Source organism: Salvia miltiorrhiza, chromosome 7, assembly GCF_028751815.1.
Source record: "Salvia miltiorrhiza cultivar Shanhuang (shh) chromosome 7, IMPLAD_Smil_shh, whole genome shotgun sequence".
In the NCBI taxonomy this organism is placed as follows: domain Eukaryota; kingdom Viridiplantae; phylum Streptophyta; class Magnoliopsida; order Lamiales; family Lamiaceae; genus Salvia; species Salvia miltiorrhiza.
The window spans coordinates 50,742,758-50,764,987 of record NC_080393.1 but is presented as its reverse complement, the minus strand read 5'-3'; the positions used below and the strand labels follow the sequence as shown (position 1 = coordinate 50,764,987).

At 35.1% G+C, this 22,230-nt stretch overlaps 1 protein-coding gene and 1 long non-coding RNA gene across 2 annotated transcripts; both read left to right on the top strand.

Annotated features, from left to right (window-relative positions):
- Nucleotides 1-4,874: 4,874 nt before the first annotated feature.
- LOC130994670 (uncharacterized) lies at nt 4,875-6,685 on the top strand. Its single transcript, XR_009091863.1, has 3 exons — nt 4,875-4,988; nt 5,082-5,369; nt 6,099-6,685. It is a non-coding gene; the product is annotated as an uncharacterized LOC130994670 (long non-coding RNA).
- A 7,334-nt stretch (nt 6,686-14,019) lies between these two features.
- Nucleotides 14,020-20,259, top strand: LOC130994668 (lysophospholipid acyltransferase 1-like). The gene is made up of 8 exons (XM_057919742.1): nt 14,020-14,486; nt 16,668-16,723; nt 17,661-17,881; nt 17,970-18,378; nt 18,997-19,082; nt 19,618-19,681; nt 19,768-19,880; nt 19,971-20,259. Exons 1-8 carry the CDS (start codon nt 14,179-14,181, stop codon nt 20,109-20,111), a joined length of 1,398 nt encoding a protein of 465 aa, XP_057775725.1. The 5' UTR covers nt 14,020-14,178; the 3' UTR covers nt 20,112-20,259.
- Nucleotides 20,260-22,230: the final 1,971 nt, after the last annotated feature.

Sequence of the window (22,230 nt, the reverse complement as noted above, 5' to 3'; positions counted from 1 at the left end):
TAGACATAAATTTAATGGGGCTTTAATTAAGGATGAATACTTAATGAATAATTAAGTAGGTTAAAAAATTAGGTGGGATAATTAATGGCAAAGGGTAGTAATTTAAAGTAAAGAGGGAGGGTAAAAGGGTACAAAAAGGCAAATGGGGCTTTAATTCGCGGACAAATATTTAGAGGCAAATGGGGCTTTAATTCGCGGACGGAGGGAGTAGTATTTTATTTTTAATTTTTAACTTATTTTTTATTTTTGTTTTTCATAATATCAAATTTTATAATTGTGAATTTTTTTTTCAATATTCAATTCAAATATATTCAACTAAATTAATTTTTTTATTATATTTATAAGTATAATAATTAAATCATTATTAATTTTATATAAATATAAAAATAAAAAATATTTTCCTGTGTATTGCACGGGATGAAAATGCTAGCTATAACTTATAAGTAGACATTGTAATTTAATTGGACAGGAACTAATTTGTGTCACTATTTTATATGATTCTTATATAGTAATACAATTATTTATATATAAATTATTTTTTTAATTAATTTAATTTGATATGTGTTGGGAACTTAATGAAATATCTTAATCCTAGTTTTGATGATACCAAAATCAATAGGTTTCACTTGTAATAGACTAGAATTGTTCGAACTCAAATGTTAGAGTTCTTTTCCTAGTTTAGTTGTTGTTTTGAAGACTGAAGACTAAAGATGTCGACTGATATAACGATTAAGGCAAAGTCAAATATTGATATTTGACTTATTAGTCGAAGGATCAGTTTCGACTGATTACATAATGCGCGCCACGTGGATTCAGCGGACTGATACTAAAGTCAAGTATCAGTTAAACATTCTTCCTCGGACTGAACCTCCAACGTTCAAAGAAAGCCACGCATTCCAGAAGTACAGCCGCATTAAATGCAGAGATTTCAGGATCGTCCTTTCTCTGCAAAGGCCATTCCTTTTCGGTGATTACCTTTTCAGAGATGTCGCATCTCCTGCTCTTCAAAGTAGCCGTTCTCACCAAACAAGGAACCTCGAAGATTGAAGCCTTAGCCCAAGTTTAAATTACTCTCTAACGGAAGAAATCTTGAAGACCATCTCCGCCAACGGATCTATTCAAGACGTCTCCTATAAATTGTGTTCGAGGATCACTTCAATCTTCACCGATTCAACAACATAAGCTGAAACGCTGCCGAATTCGTTACTCAGCAAAACCAAGCCTCCTCAAAGTTTGAATCGAAGAAGAGAATCACAAAGCTAAAAATCAATCACTGCTGATTACATACATTCTCTTAGAACTTAGGCAAATATTGTATATCCAAAGCCTAGGTAAAACTGACTGCAAAGAACCTGTTCTTTGTGGTTTAGTTGGCAAGTTTTCAAACCTCTCTTCAACCAACCGAATGGAGTGTTTGTGTCGAAAAGGAGTTCAGATTAGTGCTCTGTCTCCGTGAGATCTTAGTGCGCAGTGCGCGCTGGGAGTGATAAATCCAACCCAGTGTGTTAGTACTGAAGATAGGATCTTCAATCGTCTCGGTTTGTTGTGCACCCGCAAGCACACGTTCAGGTTCGCTGTGCACCCGTAAGCACACGCATCGGTTTGCAGTGCACCCGTAAGCACTTGCCCAGTGAAGTTGTTGGTCTGATCAACCGACCGTGGATGTAGGAAGTGTTTTCCGAAACACGTAAAAATCTCTGTGTTATTTACAGCTTTCAGTACTTACCTTCTTACTTGTGCTCTTACCTTCCTAAACTGAAAACTGATTAATTTCAAAGAGAAACTTAACGACTGACAACATGTTTAATTTCATACTATTTCGAAACAAAAGTTTTCTGCTACGTGTGTTATCAGTCTAACTGATCTATCTTCTGATAGTCAGTAAGATTCATAACATCTCTCTGTTTAATCAAACTCGACTGAAGCCTTACGTGTATTAGTTAAAGTCTTTGACTTAACTGATAACTTCTTACTGAAGAGTATTAAGTATCAGTCGTCAACCCTGTTTTGACAAAACTCTTTTTAGTAAACAGGTTGAATCAGTTTGTTTTTAAAGTTTCGTTTTAACTGAGAAAAATAGCCTATAGGTGTATCCCCCCATCGAGACCCTCCGGACCTAACAATATGAACCAATTATTTTTGCCAATTAAACTTTCAATTTGAAAAATCAATTTCAAAATTGTGTGGCAATTATATAGTTATAATAAAATTGAAGGTTTATTTGCTATATTTTTTATTTCTTTTCTTCCTTATCTTCTCATTTTTTATTTATAAAATTACAAATTCAACTAATTATAAAATATTTAATATGCATATCAAATTAAAGATCACAATAAGAGCTTTAATTTGATATATTTTATGTAAATATTTGATTTCAAATGTAAAAGTTATATTTATTTAAAGATTAAAATTTTAAAAAATTTTTTCTCTTCTCTCATCTATTTTTGAATAAATCTATTTTTTTCTTTTCTTTTTTTTGCATCTTTTTGGCCTTTTCATAATATCATTTTTTATTATTGTGAATTCTTCTTTATGTTTTTTTGCAAATTCAACTCAAATATATCTAGTTAAAATTATTTTTTTTATTATATTTATAAATATGATAATTGAGTTGGTATTAATTTAATATAAATATAGAAATATATCGAAATAGAAATTTTATTTAAAAAGAAAAGAAAAAAAAGAGAACCTAAGCCCATGAGAGCACAGACGCAATTGAGGGTCGGGCCTCATTAAAACCTCTTTAAGGTAAACCCAAGGGAGGAACCCTTAAGAGGAAAAAGAGTGCCCGTCTAGGGAGAAAACAAAGAAGAGAACTGGCAGTGAGCGGAGTAAGCCCCCTCAGAAGCTCCGGCCGAACCATTGTCCATAGGAGGCCTGGCCCACACAAACCAGAAACAAGAAAAACAACAGCAAACCAAACCAACACAGCCCAGAAATGGGAAGGCAGACCAAAGACCAACACCAGCAGGGTCAGCACCTTTGACAGCACGGCAGACCAACAACAACCTCCGCCGGCCAAGGTGATAGCCAAACACCAAAAGCAACCCAAAAGCCGGCAGCACAAAGGAATGCCGCCAAACTCAAGCAGCCACCCCAGTAAGCAGCAACCATGAAAAACCTCTACGTTTTGATACGGATATGACTATGCGAAGCCATATCCACTCTGACCGCCTTTTTCATTGGCTGAATTTCGTACGACCACCAGCCTTTCTTCCTTGAGGGATTCGCGATAATGTCGGCAGCTTTATTCCCTTCACGAAAAATATGAGAGACCTGCAGATTAAAATCAGGAAGAATGCTTAAAATTCGTTGCCAAAGAGCATAGAAGCGCCAAGGGACAAGCTGAGATCTAGTGTTTAAGAGATTGACAATATAAGTTGAATCAGATTCAATCCAGAGATTCAGCCAGCCGCGAGTATAGGAAATTTGAATTGCAAAGATAATAGCTAAAAATTCAGCTTCAAAAGCGTACACCAGCTTTGTAGTGAAAACAACCTCTAACCCAAGACCAGTTATCCCTAAAGACTCCCCAGCTGCAATAATACCCGGAGCTCCTTGTGCTGAACCATCCGTATTAACCTTAATCCACGGAGAGCAGGGGGGCCACTAATGAACGTTCAGAAATGAATAATTTGGACAGATTGAAAAATCTTATCATCAAAAGTATTGTCATTACGTGCATTCCAAATAGCCCAAAGAAGATAAATCACCCTGGTTTTCCAAAAAGAACGGATCAGAGAACTATGGTCCTCGTTCCAAGAGAAAACCAAAAAACCGTGAATGTCAAAGATGTGATCAAAAACCTCCAACCCAAACCAACTCAAGAACTCTTGCCAAATAGATTTCACTCTCGAACATTGCCAAAAAAGGTGATCAATAGTCTCAATGTCATGACGGCAAAGGCCACAACGATTCGGCATCATCATGCCGTTTTTAATGAGCCTATCATAAGTTGGCAATCTATTGTGTAAAATACGCCAACAAACAAGAGATCTTCGGACCGGAATAAACCGCTCCCAAACTCAACTTCCCCAACTAACACGCGAAAAACGACTACAACTGTTAGCAAAAGCTAGGGCAGAAGTAACTTTCCCATGCACCGAATTTTTCCAAAAACGAGTATCCGATCCAGATCCAATCGGAGGGAGAAGAATATCACAGACAATCTCAGGGTATTCGTTAACAAAGTCTTGCGTAAAATGCCAAATACCATCAAAGAAATAGTCGGCCACCGAAAAATTAAGATTGTCGCTCAAATAAAAAGGGATCTGACACTTATCTGCAATTTTATAACCAAGTCAATCGTCGCACCAAAAGTTAGTGTAAGTACCATTCCCGATATAGCAATAAGAATCCTCAATCAAAGGTTGAATCTCTGGTAGAAGACCAAGCCAGATGGATGAAGAGAAATTCCGAGGCTGACCAAAAGTAGTGAGGTACCGTGCCTTCATCAAATCATACCCAAACTCCTTCCCCCTAATGATGTTCCGGGCCATCTTCATAAGATAACACTTGTTGAGAAGGGAAAACGAGCGAATACCTAAACCACCTTCCTCTTTGAGAGAGCATAACCTGTCCCAACTGACTGAACAGGTAGGACGCTTGCGAATATCTCCATTCCAAAGAAAGTTACGGCATTTTTTATCCAAGTCCTGGATAAGAGAAGCAGGCCAGCGGTAAATCATCATCGAATGAGTGATAGAGCTTTGAATAACAGAGCGAATGAGGCAAAGTCTCCTTGCCATAGAGAGAGTGCGACCCTTCCACCTAGAGAACTTCTGTGTGATTTTATCATGAATCGAGGCAAGATAAGAGGCTCGGGTACGTCCCGAAAAGATAGGGACACCCAAATACGTAAAAGGTAGAACATGTTCACTTGGTTGCGTTGCTAGTGAAAAGGATCTCCAAGAGTGGTCGGGTGAGATTGGCTCTGATATCCCCTTCTCTTCTCTCATGGTGTTGCTTATTGTACAGCTAGAGGGGAGGTAAGTCTTAAGTTTGGGTGAATTCCACCGTCATCTCGTCATGTCTTTACCCAATTAATAGAAACCCTCACCCCATCTCATCTCTCTTCACAGTTAGTGAATTCGAAACCATAGCCGCCGCCTCATCTCAGAAACGGGCGTCGATTTTACCCGATCTCAGAAAACGCCGGTCGTCTTTGCCTCATCTCTTCCGATTGCTTTTCAATCGCCTGCTCTGGTTAGAAAATGACTGGCACCGTGGCCTTATTGGCTCCAGCATCGACGCCTTCTTCTTCGGCCCGAAGGTTTCTTTGTCGTCGTCGGCAGGCCCCTGTTCGAAATTATTCGCCATCGATGAATGCCCACATAACCCTCTGACTCGTCTCTTAGATAATTTCTCTGGTATTTTATCTTTCTCCTCTCATTTTCTCTTCTTAACATTCTTGGCTACTACTACTTTTTGTTTGTGGATTAATTGAAATTTTGTGTAGTTTCTTGGCATGCAATGGTTAAATGGTGGCATATTAAGCCGATGCATATCAGTGGTTGTTAAATATGCAAATAATTATTTGGCTTCTTTAGAGCCCTAGTTCTACTCAAACGAAATCCCTAATTCTACTCAAACAATTGTGGATTGTGGCTTCTGTTGCAAAGGAATTTAAGTTCACCTAGTTTTCTCTGGTTGTGGCTTCTTTAATTACATGTACAGGAGAAGTTTTGTGATTAAGAGTTGTGTGTTACACTGAGCTGGATTGGCTGGAATGAAGATAATGCATTATAAAATAGATTAAAACGACTTATGTAATTGAGATGGAAAAGTGAGTCAGTCCTATTATTGACTCTGATTTTGTGGTAATAAACTCATTTTATAAACGTTCTGGTTGGAGTGAAGCCTATTTCCCATTGTGAGTCATAGAAAATTAGGCTCTACTCTGCTCTCAAACCGCTTAAAAGAACTTTATAACCCGGTAGTAAATTGAGCTTAACTGTAGCTCCATGTGTAAGATGATTCAGCCAGGTTTTAACTAAACTCTTTTAGTGTACTTAATTCACATGATGTGAGATCTCATGTTATGTCTTTATGGTTGCCTGTTTCTCTTCTTTTGGCCTTATGTTATATTTTTTTTACAGCTCATCTTTTGTTGTGGTCTTTTAAGACAATGGTATAAACTAGTATAAAACATTGAAGAACTGACGGTCCTATGTCAGAAGATGTGGCTTTTGTCAATGTTCTCGTCGAGGAAAAGTTCAGCCGACTTTGTGCATGTGGAGATGGATTAAAGCCATGTGGAAATGGATTAAAGCCACTATCCAAAAGAGGAGAGAGGATTAATCTTGATTTGCAAAAGGAGAATGAAGAGCTGAACAAAAAGAATGAAGAGTTGGCCTCTCGGATTGAGAGAGAGGATTAATCTTGATTTGCAAAAAGGAGAATGCAGAGCTGAACAAAAAGAATGAAGAGTTGGCCTCTCGGACTGAGTCTTTAGAAGCTCAAATTAGCAACCACCAAGTGAATCTAGCATGATCACATCTTTACTTGTATTTGCAATTTGTATTTGATGTTTTAGAAATAAGTGTGATCACGCTTTTTTCAACGTCTTATGAAACAATACTGTCAAACTAGCATGATCACGTCTTTACTTAAAGAAGCTTCCGCATCAATTTTGTAATTCGATCTAGTATTTTTAGAAATAAATGTGATCACGTCATTTCTTAAACTTCTATATCAATTTTACAATTCCATTTTTTAGAAATAAATGTGATCACGCCCTTTTTTAAAGAAGTTTTTAATATTAAAATAATTTATATAATTATACATGTATAGTGACAATTATAATATGTGACTAAATGATTACGTTTTAATGACGATAAAAGCATGCGACTATATGCTGGTTTATGTAGTGACGGTAAAAATTATGTCACTAAATGAAAAAATTGTAGTGACAACAAATACATTGTGACTATTGACTGGAAAATTTTGTGACGTTTGTATCATGTCACTAAATTACATAATTATAGTGACGACAATATCATGTCATTGAAAACAGAAACTATTGTGACAAGCTTGAAACGTGGCTACAAATTTCAAAGTATAGTGACAAAAGTAAAATCGTCACAATTTAATCATATTCAGTGGCAACATCATCTGTGACAATAAATAGATTTGCAGTGACAATATTTTGTCGTCGTCACTGTAGCTTTTAGCGACGGTTGATATAGCCACGACTTACCGACGACCACAAAAGTTGTCACTAGGATGCTTTAGTGACGATTTTGACACATATAGTGACAAAAATTGTCGCCACTAAAACCCTTTTTTTTGTAGTGACACCCGAAGTAAAGCCCAACGCCCTAAAAAGACGTCTCTTCAAGCGGATCGGCACATAAATATAGAAATATATAAATGTTTTTTGTGCATTGCATGAGATGCAAATGTTAGTTTAATTTGATATGACACAATTATTTTTGCCAATTACATATGAAAGTGTCATTGAAATAATAGAAATATCGTTTAATATAAATTTTTATTTGATAAAGTTTTATAAAAGATCAATGTAAGATTGAAAATATTAGAAAAAAAAATAAGAAGAAAAAATATATAAATTTTATGGAAGATATGATGGAGGGATTGATATGTCGCATCTGTTGTTAATTGTATATAGACAATATTTATTAATTTTGTACAACATTTTCACATTGACGAATACAAATCAATTTAAGACCACATCTAACATTTGAGCATCATCTCATCTGAACCCTATAAGACCAAATCATCATTTAGAGCTCGAAAGACAATATTTGACTTTTGAATGTCGAACTTTTGAGCATCATCTTGAATAAAGCTTGAAATACTAAATGTATATTTTAAGCACCATTATCTTGAGCTTAAAGATCATAATTGACTCTTGAATATCATCTCATCCTCAACTTGAAAGATCAAAATTGGCTTGTGAGTATTATATCATCTGAAGCTTGTAAGATCGTAACTAGCTTATAAACACCATTTCGTATGAAGCTTGAAAGACAATAACCAAGTTTTGAGCATCATTTCATTTGAAACTTGAAAGAATAGAATTGACTTGTGAGTATCATCTCGTTTGGAGATTGAAATATCATAACTAAGTTCTGAGCATTATCTTGCCTAAAGCTTGAGAAAAATGACGTGATACTCAAACTGTATCATTTTATTTAGTATTTCAATTTATAAAGTTTCATAAAAAAAATTATTTTAAAAATTAGACTCCCCACATCCTCCGAATTGAGTACTCATATTTTCTTTTTGGTCCATCCCCCAAATAAGTACTTCATCCGTCCACGAATTAAAGCCTTATTTCATGCTCAATACGAAAAACTAATAAAACATATAAATGTGTTGTAAGTGAAATAAAATGGTAGTTGACTAAAGTGATAGAGGTGTTGTGGGGTGGGTCCACTAGTGGTAAAGACTAAAATATATTAAATATAGAATATAAAAATAATAAAGGTGTTGTAAGGTGGGTCAATTAGTGGCACGGAGTAGTAAATTTAGGAAAAGAATGAGAGTAAAAAAGTACAAAAACCACAATAGGGCTTTATTTGGTGGACAAAAATTTAAGGGCAAGTAGAGCTTTAATTCGTGGACGTAGGGAGTAGTCATTTTCCTTTTTGGAAAGTATACCCTACGTAATACAATCACAACAAAAAGTGGAATCTTTATTCCACTCACACACGTTATATTAATTTCTTAAAACTCATGTTATTTTCAAATGGTTACTTGTTAGGACACAAAAAGATATCCAACCAGTTTTGATGATACCAAAACCATTATAATGCTTCGCTTGTCTTTATCTCTATTGTAGGTCCAAGGGTTTCAGTCCTCACAGGCTTTGACTGAAGCTGCAAAGACTTTAGATTAGGTAGACAAGGAACAAAAGATTGAAGATCAAAGACAGTACAACTGAAGCACACTTCGCTGAACGAGCAGAAGGACGCATCTTGACTGGAAGTCATCAGTCGAAGATGTTCACACAATTCAATATCAGCATTGAACTGAAGACTAAGTCAAGTACCAGTCGACACTCTGCATCTGACTGAAGAAAAGAGTACCGGACACGCTGCATTAAATGCTTAAGTACAACAACATTAAATGCCGAAGATTTGAAGATCGTTCTTGCAAGTACCAGAGCTTCCCTTTGCATGTAAAGATGCAGAAACACCATACTCCGAGGACAAGACAATTCAAATATTTGTCAAAAGGAGTATCCGAAGATTGTCACCTTAGCCCAAGAAGCGATATCCTCTCACAACGGCAGAAATCCTGAAGACCATCTCTCCAACGGATTTATTCAAGACTTCGCCTATAAATAGAGCTTGAGGAACAACTACAATCTTCACCGATTCAAAGACATACGCTGAAGCTCTGCCGAATTAGAGAGCCAGCATCTCAATGGATAGATTTCGAATCAAAGAAGAGAGTAATCAACGTTGTAAAATCAGTCTAGCTGATTACCTAAACTCTCTTATTAGACTAGGCACTTCGTCTTTTATCTTAAGCCTAGAATGGATTATTTGAGAGCCTATTCTCAGTAATCTTAGTTGGAAGAGTCCAAACCTCATTTTCAACCGAGAAAAAAGTGAGTTTGAGTGGTTGTTGTTTAGTACCAGAAAACTAAACTAGGTGGTTACCTTGGGACCAGTTAAACCAAGAGGGAGTTCAGATTAAAGGTTCTGGCTCCAATTACCTTAGCATTAGTTGATTGGACACGACAGTGTCAGGGCGTGCTAAGTGTTAAATCCAATTCAGGATGAATTGGTAGATTTGTTGTGCACCTCTAAGCATAAGCCCAGAGTTTGTCAGACAAATAATCTGGATGTGGATGTAGGAGAGATGTCTCCGAACCACGTTTAAAATCCTTGTGTCTATCTGCTTTCAGTTTTTCCTTACTTGTGCCAAAACTGTTTTCAACTGAACTGGATTAATTGAAAAGTGTAAAGGATTTTACTATTAACAAACCTCTTCTAAAGGCTATTCGCACTAAATTAAAATTCCGTTGTTGAGTTATTAATCCTACTGACGTCTGATAGTCAAAGAGATTAATAAATCTACTCTGTTTTACAAACTAGACTGAAGCTTTACTTGGATATCAGTTAAACCCAGTGCTTGACTGATGTCACTTTACTGAAGTATCTTCAGTATCAGTCTACAACCTATTTCGAACTGAAATTTGGTTAAGTTTGTTTTGATTGCGAAAAATTAGCCCACATGTGTATTCCCCTCCCCCCCATACACTTGTCAGTGAACCCTCCGGGACCCCAACATTACTCATTTGGGGATCGAGGGAGTACAAAATATTCAACTTTACGGCTAAATCAAATTGAAGAAAAAAAGTATTTAGTTAAAACTATTTATCTTTAAAAATTAAATTAAATACTCTCTCTATCCACAAAAATTGTGGTCTTATTACTACTTTCTTTCGACCATGAAAATTTTAGTCTTTCCTTTTTTGAAAATGACCTCTGGTATTTTAAACCTTATTCACACTCAATATATTTATTTTGTTAAAAAAGCCTCAGCCATTTGACACATCAACTTTGGTGGGTCACTTTCTCCACTCAATTTTAATGGTCCCCTTCTACACTTTATATCAGTCTCTCAATAATTTATTAAAACTTTTGTCCTTCAAACAACTACAATTTTCATGGACACATGGAGTAATTTTTTATTTAACCAAATAAATTCGATCAAGGTAAATTGACAATGAAATTCAATTTGTATTAATTTTAATTATACTAATTAAATGTGAATTTTTGATTCAGAGAGCGCACAAATACTTTTATATTGGTTTTCATTCGACGAAATCTCATTTAAAATTAATATAGGATAAGATAATTTAAATAAATAAAAATTAATAAATACAAAAATATTTGGAAAATTAAGATAAATAAAAATACAAAAATATGGCGATGCCACATATGACTATTATATTTTCCTATAATATATGTGATGATGATGATTATTACATATGTGCAAATTGCATCACAGGAAAATTAACCATCTTCTAATATGAAATAGTCCGTTTATTTATTTTTAGTTGAACAGTTAATTTGTGTTAAACGGATTAAATTATTAGATTTAAAAAATAACACTAATCTTATCTATAATGATCTCCAATTGCTGATTAATTCTTCTAGGATGATAATTATAGTATTTCTAATTGGTGATGTCTCTTAATAAATTGATGGGAATTCAAATTAAATTGACAACGTGTATTAATCTTAACCACTTCACCAATTAAATGTGGATTTTTGGTTTAGATGGTAAGAATATCTTTTTGTATAGGTATGCATTTGGTGAAATCTCATAGAAAGTCAATGGAGGATGAGAAAATACACTAAGATTAGAAATATTTATTTATGTTCTTGGATATGTAGACTAATATTAAAAAACAATGTGGGATTATATAGCTAAGATAATTAGAATGAATGAAAATTCAATTTTTTTTTTAAAAAAAATGTGATTTTAGAATACCACATAACCAAGTCCTATTTTCTTATTAGAGAGAGAGAGATTTAATTTAATATTAGAGTACAAAAAAATTAGAGAAGTGAAATGATAATTATAACTTTTAAAAAATTAAAAAAGGTATCCCATAAGCATTTAAAAAAAAGTATCCCATAAGCATTTGAAACTAAGGGGGGTGTATTAGTTCAAGACTTTAATAGATTTCTGTAGACTTTTAAAGTCTGGCTGTATTAGTTCAAGACTTTTAAAAGTCTATGAAAATCTAGGTGTATTCGTTCAAGACTTTTAAAAGTCTATAAAAATCTGGATGTATTCGTTCAAGACTTTTAAAAGTCTATGAAAATCTGGGTGTATTCGTTAATCTATGGAATTTAAAGTTGGAATGACTTTCATTGATTTCGTTGAAAAAATAGGCATGAACAAATTCGAACACAGACCACGAGAATTCACAAATCCTGCAAAATCCCCGCACTCGCTGGGAGCCAGCGCCCGCGGCCAAAAAGCCAGCAGCCGCTGGACCCTAGCGCCCGTTGCCAATAATTCCAGCGATTGCTGGGGCGCCGCAGCCGCTCGAAATTTTGGAATGGGTTGGGTGGAAACTGTGTGCGGCGGCGTGCTGAGAGGCCATTAAATACACACAGCACAAAACAAGCAGCACGTGTTATGCCTTTATTAACTTCATTTCTTATCTATCTCTTGCTTCTCTCACTCCAATTTCAGGAATCCTTAAGCCATATTCATCTGCGGACATAAAACATTGAATGAGGATAAAAGCTCCTACAGCACCATAATTTGCAGAAGATATCTCAACTTCTTCAGTCAAATCATTAATCATAACACAAAGTAAATTAAGAAACAATTTTATGCCCCATAAATGAAGAATCTCCCATATCAACAATGCAAAAGAAATGCAACCCAAAGACATTAGAAACTCAGCAAGTATTAACATTATGCAGCAATTAACTATATAATGAGCATAGATCAAGAAATAGCACTTACACCCATAAATTTATCTTAAAGAAAATTAAATTTTGAGCGAAACCTGAGCGGCGGTAGATACTAGAAATTGAAGTGGCGGGTGAGCGGAGCCGCCGTGAAGATTGAAGTGATCAGTTGGGTTCCTGAAATTGGAGTGAGAGAAGCAAGAGATAGATAAGAAATGAAGTTAATAAAGGAAGAACACGTGCTGCTTGTTTTGTGCTGTGTGTATTTAATGGCCTCTCAGCGGCCGCTGGACCCTAGCGGTCGCTGGGTCTCTAGCGCTCGCTGGAACCAAGCGATTGTTGGGTATCCAGCGCTCATGGGCCCCTAGCGGCTGTTGGAAGTGGGTCTAGCGCTCGTTCAATTCCTGTGCTTGTTGGGTTTGTGGATTTCAAGTCCAAAAATATCACGCCAAATTCTTGCTAATTCATTAAAAATTCGACCAAAAATTCATTCAAAATCATGAAGAATCCGTGAGAATTCTATAGAATTTTAAAATCCACGGACTTTTAAAATCTACATAAATCTTGAACTAATACACCCCCCTAAATCAAATACAAATACAAAAATAAAATAATAAAATTTGAAAAATAAGTAACAATTTATTTTCCAGCCAATCAGACCAATAACCAATTCACATGATCTTGAGTTCAACCTCATTGCGCTCGGGCCAATCTGAATTATAAAGTTTTGATCCTAATCTTTCTTTTATTTATTTTCCATATATTCGGGCCAATCGATGGATTTCGTATTGAAATTGACATCAATCGGCCGTTGACGTGGGTAGATTTATAGAAACAAAAGAAAAAATTAATAATCCAAAAAATTGATCATCTTTTACAAAGAATTAGAGATCGGCAGTTGACGATGGGTTGATTTAAAACTTAATAATCAAAAAATTGATAATCTTTTACAATAAAGACAGAATTAAAGATGATAGTACAATCGGCCGTTCGTTTGGGTTGATTTAGAAAAAGAAAAGAAAAGAAACAATATTCACCCCGTCTCAAGAAATTATGAATCAAAAGAAATGACATGAATTAAAAAAAAATGGAATAATTGTATTTAAGTAGAGATTGAGTCTTCCGCCTTTTTGTAAATCGCAAATTCTTGTGTTCTCCATGGAGCACCGTGCTCCATAACACTAACACTTGCATTAAATAACAGTAACACTAACACTATTTTGAAATGGCACTAACACTATTCTGTTTTACAAATGAAACTATCATATTATATAAATAACACTGTCGCGAATTTGTAAAACAGAATAGTGTTAGTGTCATTTCAAGATAGTGTTAGTGTTAATGTCTTTTGTAAAACAAAATAGTATTAGTGTCATTTCAAAATAGTGTTAGTGTCATTTAATGCAATAATGTCATTTGTAAAACAAAATAGTGTTAGTGTTAGTGTCATTTAATTCAAATGTTAGTGTCATGGAGCACGGTGCTCCATGGAGCACATAAAAATGCCTTTTTGTAAATAGTGAGAGAAAAAAATTTGTGGAGTCATTTCACGGACGTTTTAATATAGTAATAAACTCACAATTTTTAGGAAGAGAAAGAAAGAGTGTTAATAATCCATTATTTTTTTTTCTTTGAGGGGGAATTAATAATCTAAAAATTAGTTATCTCTTACAATAAATACAGTGTTGCACCTCAGGAGCCATGAGAGCAGCAGCAAACTCCTTCTGCTAACGCCACAAATTAACCACCGCAAATTCCTTCCAATATGGAGCTGCCGGAGTTGGATTCCATGGCTTCCGCCATCGGATTATCGGTCCCGGTGCTCCGCTTCCTACTCTGCTTCGCCGCCACCATCCCAGTCAGCTTCTTCCACCGCTTCGTTCCAGGTGGTCCGGCGGCGCGCCACTTCTACGCCGCCGCCACCGGAGCTCTCCTCTCCTACCTCTCCTTTGGATTCTCGTCGAATTTGCATTTCATTGTGCCGATGCTTCTAGGATACGCGTCCATGGTGTTCTGCCGGAACTACTGTGGAATCCTTACTTTCTTCCTCGCCTTTGGTTACCTCATTGGCTGGTGAGTTGGAATTTCTCTTTGTTGTTATCGAAATCACGATTTGTCTTTTTGCACTGGGTTCAAGCATTGTATCTGTCGCCTGAACTGTGCTTTTAAAATAAAAAATAAAAAAAATAAGGCGGCGACTTTTATAATTCCTTTTTAGTGGATATTCAATTTTTCCCCCTTCTTGTCTTTGGTTGAGATTTTAGGTGAAGTGTTGAACTCGAGGGAGATTTTTTGGTCCAAACTAAGAGAACTGAGTTTTCATGGAATTTAATTTTTTATGATTCAAATTTCAAATGCATGTGGTTTCACAATGAAATTGGTCGCTCGTCTCATTCTTAACAACCTTGTTTTTGGTTTGTATCTGAGAGGTGCAAATGAATGTCGCTTTGCATGCCAATCAATAAGTTTTGTGAATTGCGAATTTCAACCGTGCATGATATCTGCAGTAATGGGATAAATATGCTTTCTCACCTTTCCTTTTAGAGTAAGTTTGAGAAATAGTAGTTTGTTTTAGAAAAAAATGCTGAATGTTTAGAAGATAATATTTACGAGTTGGCTCTTCACTAGGATTAAGAGGTAAAAATTGAAAAGTCCATGAGTTAGCCCGCAGGAAGATTTGAAAGAGAATAATATAGATGCACCTCAAATACACCTGAATTGTAGTATGGGATGTTGAGGAACTCGATAAATTAATGCATGTGCTCATATAAACTTTCAAAATTCGAAATTCTGCACCAAATTTTACACTTGACAAGAATGTGATTTTACCCCCATAGAAATTTTGGGTAGAAGAGGCAGCTTATATTGTGTGCGTATTGGCCTTGTGGTAAGGCCAAAGTTCTCAGGTTTGAGTCCACTGACACTGTCATGCGGTCTTTACATTGTCCAACCAAAAAAAAGAGGCAGCTTAAATGGTTTACTGACCAGTGTTTTTCGTGATGGACCAAGTGTTATGAGTTTTTACTTTTATTCTGCACGTTGTGCAAACGACCAAAAAAGGCCACTCAGACTGAGTAGTTAGAACCAGCGGCTTCAGTTTCAGCACATATTAAGAAATAGCTGGACCCTACTTTCAGCAATCTTGTTAGTCTTTAGGAAACTGAAGCATGTTTTAGGTCCTTTTTGTCTGATCATGGGCGCAAATACTCAAGCTTAAGTGGAGCTTCTAAGAACACACAAACCTTATGAGCTTGAGCTCAAGTTTCATTAAACTTTTAGTTTGAAATAAAGATTCAATCTCCTAAGCAGCCCATTAGCCTGCAGCTTGAGCTTGAGCATGACAATTGCCTGCAGACTTATTAAATAGTTCAATTCTGAATTCTGAAGAAGTATGGCTAACTCCTGTTAGTCATGAATCATGATACTAGAACTCAAACATTACAAACGACACAAGTCAAAAAAAATATGAGATTATGAATTTAAGGATATTACTTAGTAGTTCCATAGGAGATTGTAAAATAAACATCAGCCACTTGCTTAAATCCTAATCATCTAAGTAGATAATTTTTCCATGAATGGAAAAGAAAAAATATAAGCAAAGAAAACTATTGTTGTAATGTCAAAGCCAAATTGGTGCTCCTGATCAAAGACATAGGACTATTAGAAAGCTTATTAGCTTCCAAACATCCATGTTTCAGCTGAGCTTAAGTCAAATCTTTGGACTTGCTTTGCAAGGCAACTTTCTTAGTGAATTAGAGTGGCTCTGAAATATCTTAATTTGTTATTCAGCACCAATTATCATCAGGGATGCTCCAACCTATCATACAGAATGCCCCTATTTGCTGTGAGGTTTGGTATGTTAAGGTGCAGATATGGAATATGTATAACTTTCCTTTTCCTTGGCTCTTGAGAAATTTTTATAAGTATATTATTTTTCAAAATGTACTATAGGTATGGTGGTTATTCCCAATTCGTAGAATATGAAAATGTACTAGTATCATTTCAATTACCTCCGAAGGCTATTTTCTTGGAGCTACTTCACTGCAAATGATCACGCATATTAATCATTATTTGTGAGCCATATTCAATTCACTTCCACTCCTTCTGAAAATGGAGTAGGATTAGTTGTCTACTTGAAGTTATTTGGGTCACATTTTTTATTTGTTACAGGAGAAAATCATATGCAGTTCTAGTTAAGCATGGGGGATTATATCATAAATTTCTTAGTTTTTGACTAGTGGTGTATATGTGTAGCCATGTGTATTACATGAGTGGTGATGCATGGAAGGAAGGGGGTATAGATGCTACAGGTGAGCACCTTCTCATTTACTACTTCTAACTTAAATTAGTTTCATTCTTGATGATGCTCATCTTCAGTTGTTGTATTACTAGCAGCTCAAAGAGCCAAATTCTGTCAAACAACGTACTCAGCATTTATTTACTGATGTGAATATCTTAACTTTATCCAAGCTACTTTCCTTCTATGGTATGCTAAGTGTTTCTAAAGTTGCTTTAAAAAATTAATAGTTGAGCTACTATATTAGGCATTAGGATTATAAGGTTCTGTATAGTAATTTATATATACGTCTATGAATGATGAATAACATGTTTTTTTCTTATTCTCCATGATCTTTATTTTTAGTTTCTGTGATGGTAGAATAGCAATATAGTTCCCTTGATTTTTCTCTCTGTAGATTCTTTGGTTAAACCATTAATCAGGTCTGTTCTCTCAAATTCTGTACTTACAAACACACAGAAGTGATGTTGATAAAATCTGCTTCTACATATAAACTGCATACATCCCTTAGACACTCAATGAACCTATTGTTGGTCTCTATTTCTTTTTTCCAAAACTAGAACATTGGGTAAAAAGTGTCTCCTTTATATATGAATCATACTATTTTTGTTCACAAAAATATTACATAATTACATTATTCTAATTCTTTGTTTTGTACAAACTACAATTTACAAATAATTGGAATATTAAATTCTCCCCCTCATCCCCCAAAAAAAAACAAAAACTGAAGCCGTGCAATTAATGAGATGGGTTTCGAATGTAAATCTTGCAAATCTGCTCCTTTTATAGTAACCATGAGGACTGTTCAAGCTCGTTTCTGTAAAATGAAATGATTTGCGACATTTCAGCATCTTTCTACTAAGGAATATTAAAGTAAAATCATGCCTATGAAAAAGTCTCACAATTTTGTTGAAATTTCTTAATACATTCTTGGTGTTCCCTATTTATAGGTTCTCTGATGGTGATAACACTAAAAGTCATATCATGTGTCATTAATTACAATGATGGAGTTCTAAAAGAGGAAGATTTACGTGAGGCTCAAAAGCGGAACCGGTTACCAAAGCTGCCATCTTTGCTTGAGTACTTTGGTTACTGTCTGTGTTGTGGAAGTCACTTTGCTGGTCCAGTGTATGAAATGAAGGATTATTTGGACTGGACTGAGAGGAAAGGGGTATTTCTTTTTTATTCTTATAAATACTTTGACGTGTATTAGTACTTTTGATCCTGCTTTTGATTCAGTCCACTATTATCTGTTACAGATTTGGGAACCTACAAAGCAGGGATTATCCCCCTCTCCTTATTTGGCAACTTTCAGAGCTGTTCTGCAAGCTGCTGTATGTATGGGATTATATCTCTATCTTGTACCACATTTCCCACTTTCTCGATTCACAGAACCAGTATACCAAGAGTATGGCTTCTGGAAACGATTAAGCTACCAGTACATGTCAGGCTTCACTGCTCGTTGGAAATATTATTTCATTTGGTCCATCTCAGAAGCTTCTATTATAATATCTGGTTTTGGATTTTCTGGCTGGACTGATTCGGATCCACCCAAACATCGATGGGACCGTGCAAAGAACGTTGATATACTAGGAGTTGAGTTGGCAAAGAGTTCCGTGCAGTTACCCCTTGTATGGAATATTCAAGTTAGCACCTGGCTCAGGCACTGTAAGTTAACTATCCTTTCAAAATGTATACCCACAAAATGAGAAACTTTTTAACATGTTAATTACGATTACAGTTTATTAATATAACCTTCTAAGTACTTACTCACACATTATGCTATTTTTTTGTAGTATTTTATTATTATTACTATTATTGTTATTATTATTATTATTATTATTATTATAGAAGGAATCATATAGTACCCAACCCTTAGGTAGTATATAGTATCAAATCTCATCCGTTGATCTTTGATTTCCAATGGTTGAGATTTTTTGAACGGTTTTAAATAGTAAGAAGGGTACAAACATAATTTTTACATTGAATTTTAAACACAAAAATGCATAATGTTGAACACAAAAATACATAAAGTAAATTAAATGTTTTACAATTTTCTAGAACTGATCTCTTTCTATTTTAACAGGATTTCACCATGCAACTGGAATTATTGTTATGAGTACCTTTTTTATGTCCGTGCAAATATTGAGCGTAGGGCTACGATTGTTTGATAGTTTTTTGATTCACTAGGCGTTATGCTAACTTTTTTCAAGAACTAATCTGATAGCTGTTAATGATGATAATCATAAAATTATAATCTACATCTATTCTTATTACATTGTTTAGATGTCTATGAGAGGCTGATTCAGAATGGAAAGAAACCAGGCTTCTTCCAGTTGCTGGCCACCCAAACTGTCAGTGCAGTCTGGCATGTAAGTTTGAATACTTTTCTTCTTTCCCTAATAGATTTTTGAGCCCTATCTTGTGCTTTCTTCTTTAATAGTTACTAGTAGCTCCTGGCATTATTTTCTCTTTATAGTCAATCGGTGAAGAAATACATGTTAATTGCTTGTTTTAATTTCTGCAAAATGTGGATACAACATATGAAGAATGTCTATAGGAGTACAGGAATTAGAACCACAAAAGAACGACACTGACAAGACAGATTTATTTAAAAGCCTTCCAAAAATATACAAATTATCACCTTTGTTCTTTTTAAAAAAAACCATCTAAACACATGCTTATGCTTTATGATTTTGGAAATTAAATCATATCTTCTTGAGAGTGTATGCTGCAAATATACATGGTTATACAACTTTTTTTTCCTTTTTTTCTTTTTGGTCTGTTTTAACTGTCTATCATAGAACAACTTGTTTCTTTTGCTTAGGGATATGAATGGGTGTGCTAACCAAGATAGCTATATGTCTAATGATTACCATGTGTTTTACTGATTTTATCGGTTGATAGGGATTATATCCTGGGTACATCATCTTCTTCGTTCAATCTGCTACGATGATTGCTGGTTCAAGAGGTAAGGATTGAACTTATTCCAATACTACTTTCCTGCAATGTCTGAATCATTTCTTCACATATAACGTTTTCTTTGTCTATGAGCAGTTCTTTACAGATGGCAGCAAGCTAGCCAATCGTCTCTGATTAAGAAGCTGTTCACGTTTGTGAACTTTGCTTACACACTTCTCGTTCTGAACTACTCCAGCGTTGGTTTCATGGTTCGTATGTTTCTCCACAATTAGATTTTCGCCATAAAAATATCGATTGTAATGTGTAGCTGAATGCCCATGGTGTTGTGCCTTAAACAGGTGCTAAGCATGCGCGAAACAGTTGCCGCCTACGGAAGTGTTTACTATATTGGAACGGTTGTTCCAATAGTTCTAATCCTACTCGGCAAAGTCATCAAGCCGGCAAAGCCATCAAGAGCCAAAGCTCGAAAAGACCAGTAATGAAATTCAAATTTCATTTTCGGAATTCTATTTGATATTTTTCTAAGTGTGGAATTGTAACTTGTGCGCATCTTTTTGTATTTGTACCTTTGCATAGAAGTAATCTAATGGCAAAGATATTGAAAGTTAAATGTTGATTGCACTTTAATCGTGATGTTGTTCCTATATTATATCCATAAGGAATCATCATCTTCACTATCCTAAGCAATAAGAATTGGTATGCTTATGGGATAATATATTATTTTAGTCCAATAATAAAGATTGGTGTTAATTTTGTTACTTCAGCACACTTCACGTCTAAACCTCCTGCCAAAATGGTACCTGATGAGAACACTAAAAGAAAAGGAAGAATAGAAGAGAAACTTGCACAACAGAAACATCCACACAAATTGTTTGATAAAAGGTCAAATAGAGAATACACCAAGAACAAAGATGAAAGTCTTCGAAGGTTGCGTTGGGGATATCCATTGTTCTAAAAATAATTTAGGTTGATTTAATTGTATTAGTCTCGCTGGTTGAACCTTCATCAAGGTTAACACAACAATCGAGCCAAGTATGCACACTCTACTGCACAAAAGAGTCAAAGCGGACCTAACTAACGGAAGAGACGGAAACTACAATTTAAAGAATGACTAGTACACCCACCTGTGCGTTGTATGTCGGATGTTATTTTGAAATAACATTTAAAAAAAATAAACATGAATATAAGATATTGAGTGTAAATAAATCAAATCAAATTACAATTAAATGCCAAAAATTACACATAATATTACACATTTTGAAAAAAATTCCCTATATACAACATTTGTTGTTATAGTATCATCATTTCTACTATCATTAGAAATCAAAATTTTAAATCCTTCTCGACTTCGTACTCTTGATACTGCAACGTACAATTGGCCATGTGTGGAAACTGGTTTTGGCAAGAATAGTCCAACATGAGAAAGTGATTGACTTTGACTCTTGTTGATCGTCATAGCATAAGAGACGATTAGAGGAAGTTATCATCACTCAAACTTAAAAGGCAATCTCGGATCAGCTGGAGTCAGTGACATTCTTGGAATCAAATTTTTTTTTTGCTTGCATTATCTCCTGTAAGAATTTACGCTTCCAGAACATGATGACCAATTCTTGTTATCATCAATCGCGTTCCATTGCACAATCCATTAGCATGGTTGATGTTTCTCAACAACATAACTGGAGTTCCCACCTTCAAACATAATTCATGATTTGGTACCCCTGAACATTTGATACTATTCGAGAATTTTAGAGTATGAACCTGCTGCATTAAATCAGTGATTGAATGTGAATTTGAGCTTCTATATATCTGTCATTCAGTCTTGTTCAAAGAAATCATATATTGATTTATAAATTCAACAACATTAAGAGTAAGAGCGCGTATTGCTCTTTCTTGTAGATACCTTATATCTATATTATCAGCACAATATGATGGATAAATGGTATTAACAATGTATTCGCTTGGATCTCCTGACCATTTTATCAACAAATATGTAGGAATATCAATAATCGGGGCAGAGAAACTTATTTTCGGGGAGCTCCACGCTGAAAAGACAATGGTACTAAAAAACTGTGGTATTTTAGCATAAAAAAAATGCTAATAGACCATGGTTTTATTTACTACCACGCTTTTAGGGTCTACGACCACAGTTTTTCGTCAAAACACTTGTCTTTTAAGTGTAGTTTATCAACATTTTTCTTGTAGTGATACTAACATGACCATCATTTGCATTTCTAACTGGTCCATAACCTATACTCGCAATTCATTTAGAGAACTCTTCCAACTCCATAGCTTCAGCACTGCAACCCATATTTTGAAGTCTCATATTTTTTGTCAATCGTAAAATCTTACAATATCTGCAAAGATATGAAAAATTTATTGTTGCAAAAACAATATATTGTCTACTTCCTTTTGGAATAACAATCAATATCTGTCTGAAATCACCTCCAAAGACAATTATCTTGCCTCCAAAAGGTGTGGATGCACTTGATGGATTGACAAGCCGCATTATATATCGTAGACTTCGATCCAATGCATCAAAACAAAACTTGTGCATCATCGGTGCCTCATTCCAGATTATAAACTTAGATCTAAGAATCA

Excerpts from the sequence above, each read along its gene's own strand:
- LOC130994668 (XM_057919742.1), top strand. The coding sequence starts at position 14,179 with ATGGAGCTGCCGGAGTTGGATTCCATGGCTTCCGCCATCGGATTATCG. Across the intron at positions 16,724-17,660 it reads AGGGGGTATAGATGCTACAG|GTTCTCTGATGGTGATAACA; the intron begins GTGAGCACCTTC and ends CCCTATTTATAG. Across the intron at positions 17,882-17,969 it reads ACTGGACTGAGAGGAAAGGG|ATTTGGGAACCTACAAAGCA; the intron begins GTATTTCTTTTT and ends TATCTGTTACAG.